Below are 16047 nucleotides of genomic sequence, written 5' to 3' on the forward strand. Positions count from 1 at the left end.
CGCCCGCCGTTCTACCCAGATGACCATGTGGACCAGGTGTCGAACGTCCAGCGGCCCCAGACATGTTTTCGTGCGACAAGTGTCCCCCCCCTCTCTCTCTCTCTGCCGAGCCTGGACGGTCGTCGCACCGTCATTGTTGGATTGGCTCGCCAAGATGCAAGCGGGCCGCAACATGGATCTCCAAGAGCGCGTGTCGTACATCCAGTCGGCCACGAAAGACGGCGACCACAAGAGCTATGACGATGCCAAGACCCCAGGCGAGCTCGAGGACGGCGCGCTCGTGGCGGGCGGGGCCCTCGACCTCTTTTCCCGCGAAGCGTTTGGCTTGTTTTCGCAATACGCAGCAATCGGCGTCATCTACGGCATGATTCCGTCGCTCAACTACCCCATCTTCAACGTGTACCTGCAGCTCGAGGGGTACCAGACGGCGTCGTACGGGACTTTGGTGACGCTCGGGTGGTCGTTCAAAGTGTTTATGGGGATGTTCTCCGACTGCTTTCCGATCTTTGGGTACCGTCGCAAGTCGTGGATGTTGATCGGGTGGTCGGCGACCATGCTCTGTTTGTCCATCATGACGTTTTCGTCGCTGGGCGACCCGTATTGCAACCGGGAGAAGGCGGCATTGATCCAGTCGAAGGCGTGCTCGAAGCCGTACTCGAACGCGACGGCGGCCGAGAAGGAGCTGTTCAACTTGCTCGCGCCGGACAGCGGGGGGCTGTTTATCATTTTGTCCATGTTTGTGTCGCTGGGGTACGTGACGGCGGCGTGTGCGTCGGACGCGATGGTGTGCCAGTATGCACAGCGCGAGCCTCTGGCGATCCGCGGCCGCGTCCAGACGGCCATCTACGTCGTGCGCACGATGGCGAGCATCCTGGCGTTGATCGTGACGGGGTTTGGCTTGAACGGCGCCAACTACAACGGATCGTTTTCGTTCTCGATGGCGCCGAACGTGCCGTACGGGATCTGCTTGGCGCCGTGCGTGATGGTGGTGCTGACGACCGTGTTTGTCGTGCAGGAGCAAAAGACGGCGGGCGTGCCGTTCCGCGAGTGGGTCGGCAGCTTTTGGGAGCTGCTCCAGAAGCGTGTGATGTGGCAGATCTGCGCGTTCCGGTTCATCAACAACATGTTCCAGAACATCAGTTCGACGGCGGGCAGTCCCATGTCGAGCATCTGGGCCGGCGTCGAGCCGCTCAACGACTCGTTGTCGGGCATCGTCGGCAACGCCATCTTTTCCGGCATCTTGGTCGTTGTCGCCAAGTGGGGTCTGCACTGGAACTGGCGGTGGACGATTGCCCTCGGGTCGATCGGGGTCATGCTCATTGACGGGTTTGTCATTTTCCTCACGATCTGGGACGTTGTGCGCAACCAGTGGTTCTTCACGGGCGTCGCGCTCGCCGACAACGTCCCTGCCGGCATTCGCTTTGTCGTGTCGACGTTCTGCGCCGTCGAGATCGCAGACGTCGGCAACGAAGGCGCGACCTACGGCCTCGTCACGACCGTCTCCAACCTGGCGTCGCCGTTTGCGTCCGTCGTCACCAAATACATCAACTCGTACTTGGCGCTGTCCCAAAACGACATCATGGCGGACACGGACGCCGTCCGATGGGACGTCACGTACTCGTATTTGATCTCGTACGCGTGCAAGTTGTTTGCGTTGACATGGCTGTGGATGCTCCCTCCCCAGCGCGAACCCATGCAAGAGTTGAAGCGGAAGGGCGGCAAGAGCAAGTTGGCCGGCATCGTCCTCATCGTGGTCTTCCTGTCGTGCATCTCGTTTTCCGTCACGTCCAGCATCATGGCCATCTACCCGTCGACCAAGTGCTACCGCATTGCGGGCGGCAACGGCAAGTTGGACCCCACGACAGGCAAATGCCCCGTCGTCAAGAGCCGCAAGGGGTAGTCGATCAACGACAAGTGTGTTGTTGTGTACATAATAAATGTATACCTTGTGGCGTTTGTCGGGGTGTACATCGGGGCTTCGACGTGCATGTTGAGGCATGGTGCTTTCGTTCGAGCTGGTGATCCGCAAGGACTCGGAGGCGATGGCGTGTATCGAGCTTTCGGAGCGGTGATGGCTCCAGTGGTCCAGACAGTCGATCTGTAGTTCCGATCGCTCGCTTTGTGTCACCGTGAATGGTGTGATGGACCGAGCGATGTGAGGCGTGGGCAAGCGCGATGGACATGTCAAAGCGGCATGTAAAGTCTAGGGATCGTCCGATGCAAGTCCCTCGCCCACTGCGGGTTTCCTGGTCCGCATCGCGGAGCATCCGACGTTCAGGAATTGGCGCGTGAGAGCCAAACAAACGCCACAGAGTTGCTGCTCGAGCTGATAGCGCGGGGTGCGGAACACGTAGCTGTAAGGCCAACAGCACCAAAAAGCCAACACAGCACCATGGTGGAGCGACGCACTCGATTCACGCGTGGTGCCATCGAAACAGACTTCTCCCTGCAGCCATCCGTGCGACGCAAGAGTGGCGACCGATCCAACGAACGGCAAGCATGAACACCGACAACCATCGCCACTTGTCGACCAATTCAGACGGATGCCATCTCGTGAGGGGATGCGCCGCATCCATCACGACGCATGACATCGACGGCTGGAGGGGGCAGCTACCCCATGCAGACGTGGTTCGACAGTGTAACGTCACGTGGTGGAGTCCCATCGTATTCGTCGTCGGTGGCCATTCTGCTCCTTGTTGTCATGGCATGAGCGATTCAAGTCATGCAACCTGCGCCCACCGTTGTCCGTTAGAAAAGGTTGGTTCGCATGGGCCGTCTTTGCGATTCAGCCCTCCGGTGCATGTTCGCATGGGCGCCAACAACGAACCCGACGCACTGTACCCTCTGCTTCTGGACGCACCTCCACATGCGTTTTCGCTTGGACTTGTCAGGATATCTCTGTTCATTGCGACATACGAGTGCTGGAATGCAACGTGTTAGGTTGTTGCGCACGTCGACAGCGTCCTCGGACACAGTTGGTCGTGTACTAACTGGTTGAAGATTATTGAGAGCGCTAGTTACCAGTCTCCCGTCAGCGCCGCCGTGGTTTCGGCGGCCGCCTTCTTCTGCTTGACCAGCGCGACGTGGATGGGATGGATAAAGTCCTTGGCAAAGTACTCGACGTACTCTTTGAAACATCGATACTTGCCGTCGTCTACTGCGGGTCATGTCCACCGACCCCACATCAACTTCACGTACCTCTGCCCTTCGCGTTGAGCTCGCGCTCGAGCGATGCGAGCGTCGGCACAGTCTCGTAATTAAAGTCGTCTATGCGGCGCGGATCAATCGGCACGCACACTCGTCCTACCGACGACACAGTGTGAGCGGTCGCGCCATGTCGTTGACTAAAGGTGCGGGACCTGTTTTCGGATGGATGGCAAACGGACTCTTGAGCAAGTGGTTACGTTGCTTGGACACGTTCGCATCCAGCCGAGGATACAAGTACGAAAACACAATCTCGGCAATGCACGTTCGGAGAAGGCGGCGACGTTCATCCGAGAGCTACGGGCCATCCTGATGAAATGGCGACTGTGCGAGCAGCGCTTACGTTCTTGCGCTTCTTGTCCTGCACAGCTCTTTCGACGGCCGCTTTGAGTTGGTCCCATTTCTCGACGGGCGTCGTCGCGTCGAGTTGCTGAGACCAAGCGCAATCCAATTTGGACCGAATGTCTAAGCGAATGCACACAAGGTTTCGGTGGTTTGTCGTTGGTTGTCGTGGATTTTCGCACCGTCGTCAGGCACCATGTCGAGCAGGTTGGTCCAGTTGTCTTGCGAGCACAAAACGCTTTGACCGGACGGGCCCAAGATGACGTCGCCAAACATGGGCTCCAGAATGGAATACGCTCGCCTACAACAACGCGTGACCGATAGATCCGAGACGGTACATACTCAAGAGACGGATGCAAAGGCTCCGTCAGCTTGACTTTGCGCTTGACGTGCTCGCTCCCCTCCACGAGGGTGAAGTACTGAACGACGGCCGTGCGCGCTTCGTTGGTGAGCAGGCGCGATGTTGTGTCCGACACCCAGCAATGGATCCCTCGACGCCCGGAATATACCCACAGGATGTGTTGGAATCCAAAATCCTCTACGAGTCCGTCGTCATGACGATCATGCGCGGACCAATGCACCTCGCAGCCCTCGATCCATGACTTTGACGGCGGCCACCATGAGCTGCCAACACTTGTGGCAAATCGCAGCGGATTGGCAACACGTACGCGTGTCATCGTAATCTGTAAGATCCACATCAAATACAAGCTCTCGCTCTACTGGCGTAAACTTGGAGCTGTCCACTTTGCCTTTGTCCATGGGCTAACCAAACACGAGTTCGTCCCACACATTCAGGACGCTGGCCAGGACGTACCGACACCGAGAAGACCGCGCCGATATCAATCTTGTGGGGCATCAGGCGCTTCATTTCAGTCTTCATTTCATCAGCGTTATGGAAAGCTTTGTAGCGAATGTACTGGTCGTTTTCGAGTGTGAACGAAAACTCGCGACGACTGAGCAATGTGTTGGGCGTACTGTTGTCCTTGGCGACACTGGCGTCGTAGCCCAGCCATTGCACCATTTCTTCGTAAGGGAAGAGGCGGTCATAGTACAGCGCTAGGAGCTCTGGCGAGAATGAATCGGTCGACATGGTGGACGGACGGACAGAGCGATCGATCGAACTCGCGCGAGTGGAATTGCGCGGCAATGGAAAGACAAGTACGACGCACTTAACACAATTTCTGGATAGAATGTTTCTTTAAGGTACGATTTCGGATAAATTGTCCGGATGTTTCTTTACGGCATTCCAAGCAATCAATCTGTCGGTCGTCGCAGCATCACCGCAATGGGGAAGTCGCGCGTGTCCTACTTCTACCACCGTGCGGCGCCCGAGGAAGTGTTTTATGGCTAACATGATGATGGTTGATGTGCGTAGCGGAGGAAGGGAACTTTTACTATGGCCCGGGCCATCCCATGAAGCCCCACCGACTCAAGTTGGCGCACCACCTCGTGTTGAACTACGACTTGTTCCGCAAGATGGAAGTGTTTGTACGTTCACTAGCTAGATCGTGGAGCATATTTTTGATGCAGAGGATGGTAGGAACCCCACTGGGCATCGTCGGAAGAAGTCAAAGCGTTCCACACCGCCGATTACGTCGAGTTCCTCAAGAAAATCAGTCCGTCAAACGAAAAGCAGTACCAGTCGGACGTCAACAAATGTCCGTCCACATTTCACGACATTGCGCTCCCTCGTACTCATCGTCCTGCGGCCTAGTCAACGTCGGCGAGTTCACAGACTGCCCTGTCTTTGATGGGATCTTCAACTTTTGCCAGATTTACTCCGGTGGATCCCTCGGTACGACGCGCCACAACGTCGATCTAAACACAACGTCTCTCACATACATGGTGGTTTTGTCTGCATAGATGCGGCATATCGGTTAAACCATGGACTGACGGACGTCGCGATCAATTGGGCGGGAGGATTACATCACGCGAAAAAGTCGGAAGCGTCAGGGTTTTGCTACATCAACGACATTGTGCTGGGCATTTTGGAGTTGCTCAAGTACGTTTTCCTGCGCGCGGGCTTTCGTGGATTCCATCCATGCATGGGCCTGTAGGTACCATCCACGTGTGTTGTACATTGACATTGACGTCCATCACGGCGACGGCGTCGAAGAAGCGTTCTACGTCACCGACCGCGTGATGACTGTGTCGTTTCACAAGGTACTTGATTGGATTTTTCCATGAGATTTGATCTCAGGTCGTCGATATAGTATGGCGACTTTTTCCCAGGCACGGGCGACATCAAGGTAAACGTAGGACGCATCGTTGTGGCGCTGTGACATGCTCGTTGCGGTGTAGGATATTGGAGCCAAGGCAGGCAAATACTACTCGGTCAACTGCCCGCTCAAGAGCGGGATCGACGACGACAATTACTTGACGATTTTCAAACCTGTGATTGAAAAAGTGATCGAGTCGTTTCGGCCGGGCGCAATCGTGTTGCAGTGTGGTGCGGACTCGCTCACAGGCGATCGCCTCGGGTGCTTCAACTTGACCGTGCAAGGTGCTGCTGCTCCTTCCTCTTGCCCAACTTGCACTCCACTGATATTCCTTCTAGGACATGGCGAATGCGTGAAATTCGTCAAGAGCTTTGGACTGCCGACCATGGTCCTGGGTGGCGGCGGGTACACCATCCGCAACGTGAGTCGGTGTTGGGCCTACGAGACGGCCGTCTGCCTCGACGAAACCGTGAGCAACGACATCCCGTTCAACGAATATTTTGAGTACTATGCGCCGTCGTTCAAGCTCCATCTCGACCCGAACACGGACTTGGAGAATTGCAACTCGCGGGCGTATCTCGAAGACATCAAGTGTGTTTGCCGCCGCGTTTTTGATAAAGACGGTCTGACGTGGAGTACGTAGGGCTAAGATTTTCGAGCACTTGCGCATGTTGAACGGCGCGCCTAGCGTTCAAATGTCCGTCATGCCGCCTGATTTTGTGCTCAAAGAAGAAGACGACGACGCGATCGACCCTGACCAGCGCGTCGACCATGACGGAACGAAGCGTCAACACGACGCAGAGCACTACGCGAACGACAAGGTAACGTCCCATGTGTTGAACAACGCCCGTCGTGTGTCTTGAATCCTACGCTTTTTTTCGTAGGATAACCGCGGCAAGGACGGCGGCACGTCCCAGGAGAATGTGGACATGGTGGATTGACGCATGTAAAGTTGAGATTTTTCCGCTCCTTTGGGTAGTTGTCTCGCTGTTGTTCCGTCGAAAAAAAGTCCATCGACGGTCGGCTGCTGCTTTGAAGTTTTGACGACGTCACAACCATCTTTGCATCGTCTCGTCATTTGGACGGAACATCCCTGGAAATTTGGACCCAGTAACCCTTGTACAACTACGCACGGTGCACACGACGTCGTCCCCGATTCATTATTTACGTTTAGCGGGGGCCTTTCCCTTTTTCGACGCGCTCGCAGTCGATCCGTCGGGAGCCTTTCGTTTAGCAACTGGTGTTTTCTTCTTGGCTTTTTGAAACCGCATCACGTCTGTGTCGTCGTCGTCGCCGTCTTTGTCGTCGTCGTCGTTGACGCCTTCATCCAGTCCGTCGACGCCGTCCAAGTCGTCCGCCCCCTTGGTCTTGACCGATTTCTTGGCAGGTTTCGCCAACAGATCGGCCTCTACCAGTGCCTGCGACTTGTGGGCGACCTTGTTGTACTGCCTCGTGAACGCGCTCTTGGCTTTCGAATCCAACTCGGCGTACGTGTGGCGCGGGACCCCCGGGAGCTTGAAAAATTCCATCGAGTCGGTCAAGTCGTCCTTGCTGATTTCACACGCATCAAGCATCGCAATCACTTGATCCACGTTCTACGCAGACATCGCGTTCGTGTCGTCGGTCTGCCTACAGCCCACGCACCTCTTCGCCAGACAAGAGCTTGGTCAGGAAAATTTCCTTCATGTACGGCACGTAGTCCATGCGAATTGCTACAACCACGCAACGTGAATGACGCACAAGTCGCACACGTCGTGTACCATTGCGCGCGCCAGATGCATGGCCGCGCATACGGATCGATAGCTCGCCCAGCAGTCGCTTGGCCTTGCCGGCTGTGGAATTCTTCCCCATCCACCTACGTCGTGCATGCCAGTCCAGGTCGATCGACCGATGTCAAGCCAACGAGGTGGTCGACGTACCTGGTGAATTCGGGACGGCCGACAAACCCTTCTGCATGCACGCACGCAGCAACATTGAGCGCGGCTTGTTTGGTCAGCAGATCCCATCTCTACGCGTCCATCCAGTCATCCGTTCACCGGAAACAAAAGGTCGCACCTGTTCCTGTCGAATGTACACACTGACGAGGTCGCTCTCAGCCAACAAGTCGGTCGCCAACGCGGCAAATTCGAGTTTTTCGTCGGCCGAACACCGTTTGTTTTGGATGCTCTGCATGTAGTTTTCCTGGACCATGAGCGGCATCAAGTCGTAGTCGACAAAATACGCTTCGTTCCGGTCGTTGAACGACGCGCCGGTTTTAAAAATCTGCTGCGTCGCGCTGAACGGGTTGAGGCGCAGGACCTGAATAATACATTCGATCAATGCGCGGTGCTCAACGCGGGCTCAACAAAGCGACGTACGTCGTCCTTTTCGCTCTGGTAAAATTGCTTGACCACGTCGTCGTACGTCATGGACGTTTGGTTGCGACGCCACATTTGCATCCAGTTGAGGAGCTGCCGAATGTCGTTACCAAACCGCTCGGCCGCTTCCTCCAACGCATTCTTCTCGGCATGGAGGCCTTCGCGCGCCGCGACTTGAAGGAGTCGTGTCGCGATCTGCGTCTTGGTTGGGCGCCGCAGCTTTAGGTCGAATGCGTGGTTCGCCAGCGACCGGACCTTCATGCTCTGCCGGTCGTTACAAATGCAAATGATGGGGGTTTTGGACTTTTTGATGATCGCAATCAACTCGGCCATCCCACCGCGGTCTCCCGACGACATCCCGTCCACTTCATCCATGATGATCACTCGAGATTTGAGGCCGACATTGTGTTGGGACGATCCGAACGTCAGCGCTTGCGTGCCAACAATGTCGCTCAGCCCTGCTTGAAGAATCTTCTTGGACCGCGCATCGCTTGCATTGAGTTCCGTTACGTCCATGTTGCATTCGGCGGCAGCAAGGCCGGCCAGCGTCGTCTTGCCAATGCCGGGGGGTCCCGACAGCAGCACCGTCCGTGCGCCGCGATTTTCCGTAGACTTGGGGTTGAACGGCACCTTCTTTCTCCCTACGACGTGCAATGAGCGCGCCAACATTATCGGAACAACGCGCATGCTTTGCGTTCGAGCCATCGAAACGATAGCCATTCAAGGCATGACACACTGTGGGCATTCCGCCCCACCTCGTACAAGCACGTGCAGAGACGAATCCAACAAGTAGCAAATGGAGACTCAAGGGGCGCAAGCGCATTCGCAACTCGATGCACCGACTGCCGTACCCGTGACATGGACGTCATGAAAGTCGTTGAGCCACTGGACCAGCTTGCGACCCATTTCCTGGTTCCCGATGACGTCGGCCATCGATTTGGGCTTGTGTTTATCTGGCCACAGCATCGCGTTGCCGTTCGTGGGCTCGACCATTGCTTTTTGTTTGCCTTTGCCGCCAAACGTTGCTGGCGACCGCGGCAACGACTGCGAACGTTCCAAAATCAAGTTGTAAAATTCGTTCTGGGTCAGAATGCGCGTGCCTCGAGACACAGCTTCTTTGTACTTGGAGCTTTCCGCCACGCCGCCGCCGTTCTCCAGCTTGTCTCCAGCCACGAGGTACTTGACCTTGCCTGTGATGTTAGCCGACACACTCCCGCCATAGCGCTTGACCGTCATTTCGGCTTCTGTTCGGGTAAGACCAGCCAAGACACCGGAAAAGGCAAACGTTAGGCCGTCCAAACACCCCGGGCGGCCTTCTGGCACCCGCGTCGCCACCGCTTGGATATTCGTGGAGTCCGACGCGTCGTTTTCAACCTCTGCTTTCACTTTAGTCGACGATTTTTGAATGGCAGGCTCTTTCTTGGGAACTGCACCAGCAACAGGTTGTGGTTTTCGAGAGTCCGTTTGTACGGGTTTGGTCGTTGTCTTTGGCTGCTTCTTGGGCGGCGCCACCACTTCTTCGATGTCGGAACCCGAGTCCAACTCAATCACCTTGCGCGTTTGCCGGCCGCGCTGGCTTTGCACAGGCTGGACATCGTTTTCGTTGCCATCGTCGTCGGTGGTCGATTTCTTTTGCTTTGACGGAGACGCTTTTGGTTTCAACTCCTTTCCCTTGGACGAAGGCGCAAGTTTGGCGGGCGCGGACACCGCTTTGGTTTCTGACTTGGCTGTTTCTGTTGCAGCCCCTTTTAGCTTTGCTGGCCCGCCGCCTTGCGGCGTGAAGAAGCTGCGAATGTCCATGGGTTGCCGCCTTAAAAATCTGCCGGAGTTGGGTCACTCAAATTATTTATTGTTTCGCGCGAGTTTTTGCCCGTGAAATGTTATACGCTAACAGCATCCGGATAAATTATCCAGGTGAATACTGGTTCAAATGTGTGCGACGGCGCGGCGGGGCTTCGTCGCAGTGCTGATGGCCCTCTGCGCACATGGAGGAGGCCGATGTGCTCCTTAAAATAGGTACATCCATCTATCTACGACATCTTCTTCTTCTTCGACATCATGCTGCCGCTTTCGTCGTCACTTACGTCCTTGCTGCGTTTCGAGTGCTCCTTCGAATACATGGTGTAATCGTCCTGTTCGTTGAGATGGACTGCAAAGGCCGCAAGCTTGGGGTAGTGGACTTGAAGCTGTTTGAGCCACTTGACAGCCATGCGCTTGCGCCCGGACCGTGTCTTTCGCCATACGCGCTCAAAGTTGGCATGGGAACAATAGTTCTGTGTGACAGCGATCGTGTCGTCCACGTTGTACACGGCATGCCACCACCCGCCTGGAATGAACACGGTATCCCCTGGGTACTGCATGAACTCCATGTACTCCAGATTCGGGTCTTCGGCGACCATGCGCGGCAGCATGTCGCAAAAGTAGTTGCCCGCCTCGTCATCTTCTCCTGGAAGGACATGCCTCTTGGCCTTGACTGTCTTTTTGTCGACAGAAGGGGGGAAGACCACCCATCTCTTGCGGCCCACAATTAACGTGTTCCATGCGCTCGTCCCCAATGGGTCAACATGAACGCACGTTCCTACACAAACATCGCATGTTCGGATTCACTACATGGAACTCAACAACTCAACAACTTTGCCAAAACACCCCACTTGGAATGCAGCATAGGCGGCATTTTTCCTACCTGAGCGCTTGGGCCCAACCAAGAACCAGCGGTACGGCGGTCGAGGGTCTTCCCCGACGAGTGAGAACAAGTCATCGGGAAAATATCGCGGCACGTTGTAATCGGAGAGCAGCGGTGCTGTCTCCCGCTTGTCGTCGAATGTGCTGTCGAAGATGTACAATGGACTGTCGTCGATTTGGGTCTATGTGTACAAGTAAGACGACGCGCTGGATGGAGGAGTCCACGCACCTTCATGTACTTGCAAAAGTGCTTGAACTTCATGCGTAACGTCTTGCCGTCGTCATCTTCACCGACCTTTAGCATGGCGTGTTTGTATTGCTTCTTGAGCTTCTACACACAACATGAGAATCGAGAAGGATGAATACCCGACCTTTAGGGTCCAGTTTTCACACGCACGCCATTGCTCGTCTTCTGGGATGCCTTCAATGACGAGAGGAATGGCAGGCTTTTCGTACTCTTCAATGAACCTTTCAACACTCAAATCCTTGCACAGTTCGCGCTTGATTCCTTTCGATTCGTCCAGCGGCATGTCGCATATATCCGAACCAGCAAACCCTTGGTTGTACCATGCCTCGATGCGCATGTCTGTGCCGAGATGCGCAAGATTGAGTATATGCAAAGCACCTATGGTGTGACTACGAGCTGCATACCTGTTCGGTGTTTTCGCTTGATGTCTTCGACAATACGCCTCACACGGTCTGACAATTTCGGTGGCGGGACGGACCGGAAGCGGTACGTCGTGCGTCCTTTCACCGGTTTTTCCTGCCGCGACGATGCGTGCGCAGTGGACGCTTCGGACGACACGTTGCGGCCGTTTGGCGCCATCGTTCAAACCGATGTGAGCTCGACGCTGCAAATTGAACAATGAGAGTTTTGACCAATCACAGCACTCGCTTGTCTCTCACACCAAACCAATAACAGCAACGGGCCAATCAGAAGACGTGACAAAAACTGGGACATCGAGGGAGCTCTCCCGCTGGGTGCCCCACGTCAACAACCTAGTCATGTTCTGGATGTACAATAAGAAAGTACTAGCAATTTGATCGATCAATTGTTTTGGGAGCCGCACGAGGTGGTGGCTCTTGAAGGTCGGATGATCGTCGAGATCGTTGTTGGGACAACTACCACCCAGAGCAAGGCGCTCGAGCTTGGCTCGACGATGTTGTCCATGCAGTGGCTGGGCAACTTGAAAAGATAGCAAGGGGGTGCACGCCACCACAAGAACTGCAAGTATTGCTGCTCGCGCCCGAGTCGCGATGCCAGACGAGTGGAAGTTCACATGCAAAAGTCGGCAGGTTCATGTGACCTTACGCAATTTGTCGTCGATCTTTGCTTTCCGGATGTTTATCCGCATTCTAACCATCCGGAAAGGATTTTTTATCCGGACATCGTCTTGTGCTCCAACAACATGGCGGATAAGAGCACCCTAAAGGGCGTCCCAGACGACGCTGCTAGTTCAGAAGATGACGACTACGATCCTGGTACACAGACGAATAAGTGGAGATGGCAGGTTGACGTGCACGTCGTAGAGGCCGACGTGGAAGGACAGCTGGAAGATGCGCTCGACGCCAAAGATGAAGCTGAGTGAGTGCAAGACAAAGAGCTTGCAACGTTCCGAACCTAGCTGATGGTGTGCATGTAGATATGAGCGACAACAACTGAGCAAAAAGGGCAGTGCCACGCAAGTAGAAATCGCAGGAAAGCGTAAAGTGGACGATCTGTGGGGCGAACTTCAGGCGGCCACGTCTGTGTCCACAAAAGCATCGACCAAGAGTCAGCAGGTACTCGCTATCCCGTCGCCCCATTCTCATTACATTCCCCGTCCAAGCTCTTGAACAAGCTCCTCGGTGGAACCTCGTCCAAGAAGAAGAAGCAAAAGGTGTACGAGTTCAAAGTCCCAGTCCTCGGGTGCACCCCGACGTCCGCCTTGACATCCCCCACAGACCTTCCAACAACCACCGCGGCTCCTGCCGTAACGACTCAAGTGCTCAAGTATGCCGGCGAGGAATATAGGTAGCCGCCTCTTCCAGATTACAATGCTTAACCTCCTCGATCAGCGTGACCAAGTCCGCCGCGACGGGACCTCGCGCGTCCGGCCTCGATGCCGCCCTCGCCTCGATAAACCAACCGAAGAAGGTGTCGACGATCGAAAAGTCGAGCTTGGATTGGGACTCGTATAAGGACAAAGCCGGGATTGCGGACGAACTGACGCACTACACGAAGGACGGGTACGCATCCCTTGAAACGGAATCGCTCGTCGGGCTGACGAGATGGCGTCTAGGTACTTGGAGAAGCAGGACTTTTTGCACCGCGTGGATGCGCGCAAGTTTGAGTTGGAAAAAGCAGATCGCGACAAGCAGCGCAAGCTGAACCCGTCATAACCAACAGATGCTTCCATCCAGCACATGACAGTTGTCTCTGGCGCATCTCAACCACTTGCAGCTTAAAGTACGTCATCTGCGCTCGCATTCTCGTGCCAATTGCCGCCACGTGCGCGGAATTCGAGTCATGTTGGACATTGATCAGAGCGGCCGCGACGCTCCCCAGGGCCAAGTGTTTGTCGGTCGTGGCGGCAGTCTGTCGATAGACCACGCCATGAGCATTCATGAGGGCACTTGGAGGATGCGACGTCCCCGCGAAAATGCAGTCCGTTTCGCCGCTGTGTTTGCCGCCACAGCTGAGACTCGATACCACCGGCAGTGGACTCGACAATACGCTTCTACGACCGAAAACGCAAAGCCAGCCGCAGGGAGGTGGCTGTCCCTCTCCACGGCTCGTGAGAATCGGCCATGAGTTCACACTTGTGTGTGTGCAAATAAAAATTGCATGCAATTGCGCCGAGTTCAGTTTGTAAATGCACAACTGCATGAGGGCGATCGAACGGGGGAAAAAGGTTGCGGCGGCGCTGGGAGGGTACACCGCGCTAGGACTTGTACAGCTGACACACTTGAGCAAAGAGGCCGGCATTGTTGCTGCTGGCCGGTGCAGTCGCGGGCGGGCGGCCCCCGACGGCCTCTACATCGCAGCACCACGTCCATATGCCGACAACAAAACGACGTTGTACCTTTGACTGAGTTGGCCATGTTCTTGATATGGTCCACGACTGCCATGGCCGCCTCCTTCCTCGCCAGCGCGTCTCGGGCATGCATCAAGTCTTCTTCGCTCGCGATCGTGGCCAACGGCGACGACCACGCGCTAAAGTCGCCCCATACGACTGCTGCGGTCGGTGCACGACATGCAGCTCGAATGCGCACCACGTATTCCGTGCATGAAGCCAAGCCTACTCTCCGAGTACAACCAGTGACAACACTCACGAGCCGCTGGATGTTGCTGTACCCTGCAACATGTATTGCATGGTTGGTGCAGCAGCAGCAGCAGCAGTCTCGTTCTCCACTCTCTCCGGGCTTGGCTGGTCGACAGCAACTTCCCACGCACTCAACTCGGGGGAGTTGCGCCACACCAGCCGCTGGCCATGCCGCATCCACTGCACTTGATACGCTGTAGCGTGTGGCACAGCCGTCCACGTCACGACCAAACTCATGGCGTTCGAATCGCCTTCAAAGTCGGAATGGTACACGAGGGCGACGTCGGCCGGCGGCGTCGGGATACATGCTCCGCTCATCTTGACGGGGCTCTGTGCGCTGCGTTTTCACAGCACAAGAGAGGTACGTCGTCCATGAGCTGATGTGCAGTGCAGGCGGAGGGAAGGCGAATGCCTTGGAACGTACTTGGGTGCTTTCGGGCTCGTGGTGATAGCATCGCTGGCGTCGCTAAAGTCTCCACACGCACCCGACTCGAGCGCGCACCGGACCCGAAACACATACGATCGGCTAAAGTCGAGGCCGTAGACGACGCACTCGAGGAGCGCCATGTCCGTCGGCACCTCAGCGTCCCCAGCTGGATGATCGGTTTGGCGAACGCTCGGCTGAATGGGGGTCGTGCTGCATTGCTTCCACACCTTGACGGGCCAGTCGCGAGATTGCTGCAAGTGATACGTCTTAGCGCCAACGCAGGGCTGCCACCGAAGTAGCAGCGCGGCGCCGTCCTGCGTGGTCAGAGATTCCGGACTAAGAAAGCAGGTCCAGCTCGTACGGTTTCCATACCTCGCTCGGTGTTGGTCGGCCTGGAGTTGCCGGCAGCAACGACGCTGTGGGTGGCTCGATTCGCAAGGACAACATGGCGGTTTGAAAGTCGTCGAAAGGTTGGATGATTGAAGGCGGTGGCGGTGATAACTTGGTTAGTCCAAAGGACCAGTCCGTGATCGATTTCCATTGCGCGGCAAGGCTCGATGGCGCGCGGGTCGGTAGAGGGCCTTCGCCATCGTTCTCTGGCGCGTCGGGCTGCCGACATGGCGCATCCGTTCTTTGCAAAGGTGCGCGCCGTAGAGCTCGAGACTGGCGACTGCTGATGCTCGAGCCGGGAAGCGAGTAGCTGTCGTCGTGAGCAGTGTCGACGTTGCTATCGTCGTCACCTTCGTCATCTTCCTCGTGACAAGCACACACGCTGTCCATGTCGTTGGGCCGCCAGGCGCTGGCGAGGTGATGTTCCCGGTCCAGCTCGAAGTTTGGTGGAAGCTCCACTGCTCGCATGGGGCGACGGAAATGCAGATGCAGCGGGCGCGGCGCCGACTTGAGCGTGAGCATGACTTGCGCGAACCGGTCGTGAGCAATATCGTGGCCATGGACGCGAACGAGCACGTCTCCAACCTATCCAACGTGATTTTCAACGAAGCACCAACAACAGCTCCACCTGAATGCAACCGCACGTGCTCGCCGGCCCCGAGGTGTCCTTGACGCGTACAACATTTGGATGGATGACCTCTAGCGACAGCCCGATCTTGACTTCGTCAAATGAGACCTAAACAGCACCACGTCGAGCTCGACGAGTGCGCCGGTGGAACCCTACGTCGTATTCGAACTCCGTCGACGCGAAGTGGCCGTCGTCATGCGCAGCGTGGGTCGGCTCCGACTCTACAGACACACGCAGGTCGTCGTCGAGTGTTGTCATCGCCATTGTACTGGCATACCGGATGTCGTGACTTTCACGCGCGGCACCGCTGCGCCATTGTTGTCCTCACGCAAGCGAGCAAGGTGTTTGGTCGATTCGTCGTCGTGTGGCAATGGCGTTGCCACGACGGCAGCACACTCATGCATCTACACACGCCCCTGACGTCACTCGCCACGGCGCGGCTTACCTCGTCCTCCCGCATGTTCCTTGAATGACGGGGGTTGCATCCACCGAA

At 56.1% G+C, this 16047-nt stretch overlaps 7 protein-coding genes across 9 annotated transcripts; 3 read left to right on the forward strand and 4 right to left on the reverse strand.

Moving 5' to 3' along the window:
* Nucleotides 1-154: 154 nt before the first annotated feature.
* On the forward strand, nt 155-1900 carry H310_06585 (hypothetical protein; the record flags this gene model as incomplete). The annotated part of the gene is made up of 1 exon (XM_008871706.1): nt 155-1900. The coding sequence occupies one exon, from the start codon at nt 155-157 to the stop codon at nt 1898-1900; it is 1746 nt and encodes a 581-aa protein (XP_008869928.1).
* A 1021-nt stretch (nt 1901-2921) lies between these two features.
* On the reverse strand, nt 2922-4689 carry H310_06586 (hypothetical protein). Its single transcript, XM_008871707.1, has 8 exons — nt 4361-4689; nt 4128-4308; nt 3889-4084; nt 3729-3847; nt 3548-3669; nt 3360-3501; nt 3199-3303; nt 2922-3154 (listed from the first exon to the last, which is right to left on the reverse strand). The coding sequence occupies exons 1-8, from the start codon at nt 4634-4636 to the stop codon at nt 3018-3020; spliced, it is 1278 nt and encodes a 425-aa protein (XP_008869929.1). The 5' UTR covers nt 4637-4689; the 3' UTR covers nt 2922-3017.
* A 96-nt stretch (nt 4690-4785) lies between these two features.
* On the forward strand, nt 4786-6905 carry H310_06587. 2 transcript variants are annotated; one of them, XM_008871708.1, is made up of 11 exons: nt 4786-4865; nt 4922-5034; nt 5087-5204; nt 5261-5341; nt 5410-5548; nt 5604-5709; nt 5760-5795; nt 5848-6049; nt 6104-6356; nt 6409-6586; nt 6650-6905. In XM_008871708.1, the coding sequence occupies exons 1-11, from the start codon at nt 4832-4834 to the stop codon at nt 6704-6706; spliced, it is 1317 nt and encodes a 438-aa protein (XP_008869930.1). In that variant the 5' UTR covers nt 4786-4831; the 3' UTR covers nt 6707-6905. The 2 variants fall into 2 exon arrangements, with proteins under 2 accessions (XP_008869930.1, XP_008869931.1); XM_008871709.1 differs by having other exon boundaries at nt 6104-6586.
* On the reverse strand, nt 6660-9957 carry H310_06588 (hypothetical protein). The gene is made up of 7 exons (XM_008871710.1): nt 8974-9957; nt 8123-8763; nt 7821-8063; nt 7685-7773; nt 7526-7620; nt 7410-7477; nt 6660-7360 (listed from the first exon to the last, which is right to left on the reverse strand). Exons 1-7 carry the CDS (start codon nt 9920-9922, stop codon nt 6926-6928), a joined length of 2520 nt encoding a protein of 839 aa, XP_008869932.1. The 5' UTR covers nt 9923-9957; the 3' UTR covers nt 6660-6925.
* Nucleotides 9958-10085: 128 nt separating this feature from the next.
* H310_06589 (hypothetical protein) lies at nt 10086-11655 on the reverse strand. The gene is made up of 5 exons (XM_008871711.1): nt 11456-11655; nt 11176-11390; nt 11034-11135; nt 10806-10986; nt 10086-10700 (listed from the first exon to the last, which is right to left on the reverse strand). Exons 1-5 carry the CDS (start codon nt 11628-11630, stop codon nt 10153-10155), a joined length of 1221 nt encoding a protein of 406 aa, XP_008869933.1. The 5' UTR covers nt 11631-11655; the 3' UTR covers nt 10086-10152.
* Nucleotides 11656-12195: 540 nt separating this feature from the next.
* H310_06590 lies at nt 12196-13593 on the forward strand. 2 transcript variants are annotated; one of them, XM_008871713.1, is made up of 6 exons: nt 12196-12286; nt 12335-12389; nt 12448-12586; nt 12634-12818; nt 12863-13033; nt 13087-13593. In XM_008871713.1, the coding sequence occupies exons 1-6, from the start codon at nt 12214-12216 to the stop codon at nt 13184-13186; spliced, it is 723 nt and encodes a 240-aa protein (XP_008869935.1). In that variant the 5' UTR covers nt 12196-12213; the 3' UTR covers nt 13187-13593. The 2 variants fall into 2 exon arrangements, with proteins under 2 accessions (XP_008869935.1, XP_008869934.1); XM_008871712.1 differs by having other exon boundaries at nt 12863-13593.
* A 26-nt stretch (nt 13594-13619) lies between these two features.
* H310_06591 (hypothetical protein) lies at nt 13620-15993 on the reverse strand. The gene is made up of 8 exons (XM_008871714.1): nt 15832-15993; nt 15711-15775; nt 15555-15662; nt 14909-15511; nt 14534-14850; nt 14142-14446; nt 13870-14085; nt 13620-13820 (listed from the first exon to the last, which is right to left on the reverse strand). The coding sequence occupies exons 1-8, from the start codon at nt 15956-15958 to the stop codon at nt 13729-13731; spliced, it is 1833 nt and encodes a 610-aa protein (XP_008869936.1). The 5' UTR covers nt 15959-15993; the 3' UTR covers nt 13620-13728.
* Between the last annotated feature and the right edge of the window lie 54 nt (nt 15994-16047).

Source organism: Aphanomyces invadans (assembly GCF_000520115.1).
Source record: "Aphanomyces invadans strain NJM9701 unplaced genomic scaffold supercont1.12, whole genome shotgun sequence".
Taxonomy (NCBI): Eukaryota; Oomycota; class Saprolegniomycetes; order Saprolegniales; family Verrucalvaceae; genus Aphanomyces; species Aphanomyces invadans.

Excerpts from the sequence above, each read along its gene's own strand:
- H310_06586 (XM_008871707.1), bottom strand. The coding sequence starts at position 4,636 with ATGTCGACCGATTCATTCTCGCCAGAGCTCCTAGCGCTGTACTATGAC. Across the intron at positions 4,309-4,360 it reads GCGCGGTCTTCTCGGTGTCG|CCCATGGACAAAGGCAAAGT; the intron begins GTACGTCCTGGC and ends GTGTTTGGTTAG. Across the intron at positions 3,304-3,359 it reads TGCCATCCATCCGAAAACAG|GACGAGTGTGCGTGCCGATT; the intron begins GTCCCGCACCTT and ends TGTCGTCGGTAG.
- H310_06587 (XM_008871708.1), top strand. The coding sequence starts at position 4,832 with ATGGGGAAGTCGCGCGTGTCCTACTTCTACCACC. Across the intron at positions 5,035-5,086 it reads TCCGCAAGATGGAAGTGTTT|GAACCCCACTGGGCATCGTC; the intron begins GTACGTTCACTA and ends AGAGGATGGTAG. Across the intron at positions 6,587-6,649 it reads AGCACTACGCGAACGACAAG|GATAACCGCGGCAAGGACGG; the intron begins GTAACGTCCCAT and ends TTTTTTTCGTAG.
- H310_06588 (XM_008871710.1), bottom strand. The coding sequence starts at position 9,922 with ATGGACATTCGCAGCTTCTTCACGCCGCAAGGCGGCGGGCCAGCAAAG. Across the intron at positions 8,064-8,122 it reads ACCAGAGCGAAAAGGACGAC|GTCCTGCGCCTCAACCCGTT; the intron begins GTACGTCGCTTT and ends TGTATTATTCAG. Across the intron at positions 7,621-7,684 it reads GGCCGTCCCGAATTCACCAG|GTGGATGGGGAAGAATTCCA; the intron begins GTACGTCGACCA and ends TGCACGACGTAG.
- H310_06589 (XM_008871711.1), bottom strand. The coding sequence starts at position 11,630 with ATGGCGCCAAACGGCCGCAACGTGTCGTCCGAAGCGTCCACTGCGCAC. Across the intron at positions 11,136-11,175 it reads GTGAAAACTGGACCCTAAAG|AAGCTCAAGAAGCAATACAA; the intron begins GTCGGGTATTCA and ends TGTTGTGTGTAG. Across the intron at positions 10,987-11,033 it reads ACTTTTGCAAGTACATGAAG|ACCCAAATCGACGACAGTCC; the intron begins GTGCGTGGACTC and ends TTGTACACATAG.
- H310_06590 (XM_008871712.1), top strand. The coding sequence starts at position 12,214 with ATGGCGGATAAGAGCACCCTAAAGGGCGTCCCAGACGACGCTGCTAGT. Across the intron at positions 12,287-12,334 it reads AGATGACGACTACGATCCTG|AGGCCGACGTGGAAGGACAG; the intron begins GTACACAGACGA and ends TGCACGTCGTAG. Across the intron at positions 12,390-12,447 it reads GACGCCAAAGATGAAGCTGA|ATATGAGCGACAACAACTGA; the intron begins GTGAGTGCAAGA and ends GTGTGCATGTAG.
- H310_06591 (XM_008871714.1), bottom strand. The coding sequence starts at position 15,958 with ATGCATGAGTGTGCTGCCGTCGTGGCAACGCCATTGCCACACGACGAC. Across the intron at positions 15,776-15,831 it reads CGTGAAAGTCACGACATCCG|AGTCGGAGCCGACCCACGCT; the intron begins GTATGCCAGTAC and ends GTGTGTCTGTAG. Across the intron at positions 13,821-13,869 it reads CATGGCCAACTCAGTCAAAG|AGGCCGTCGGGGGCCGCCCG; the intron begins GTACAACGTCGT and ends GCTGCGATGTAG.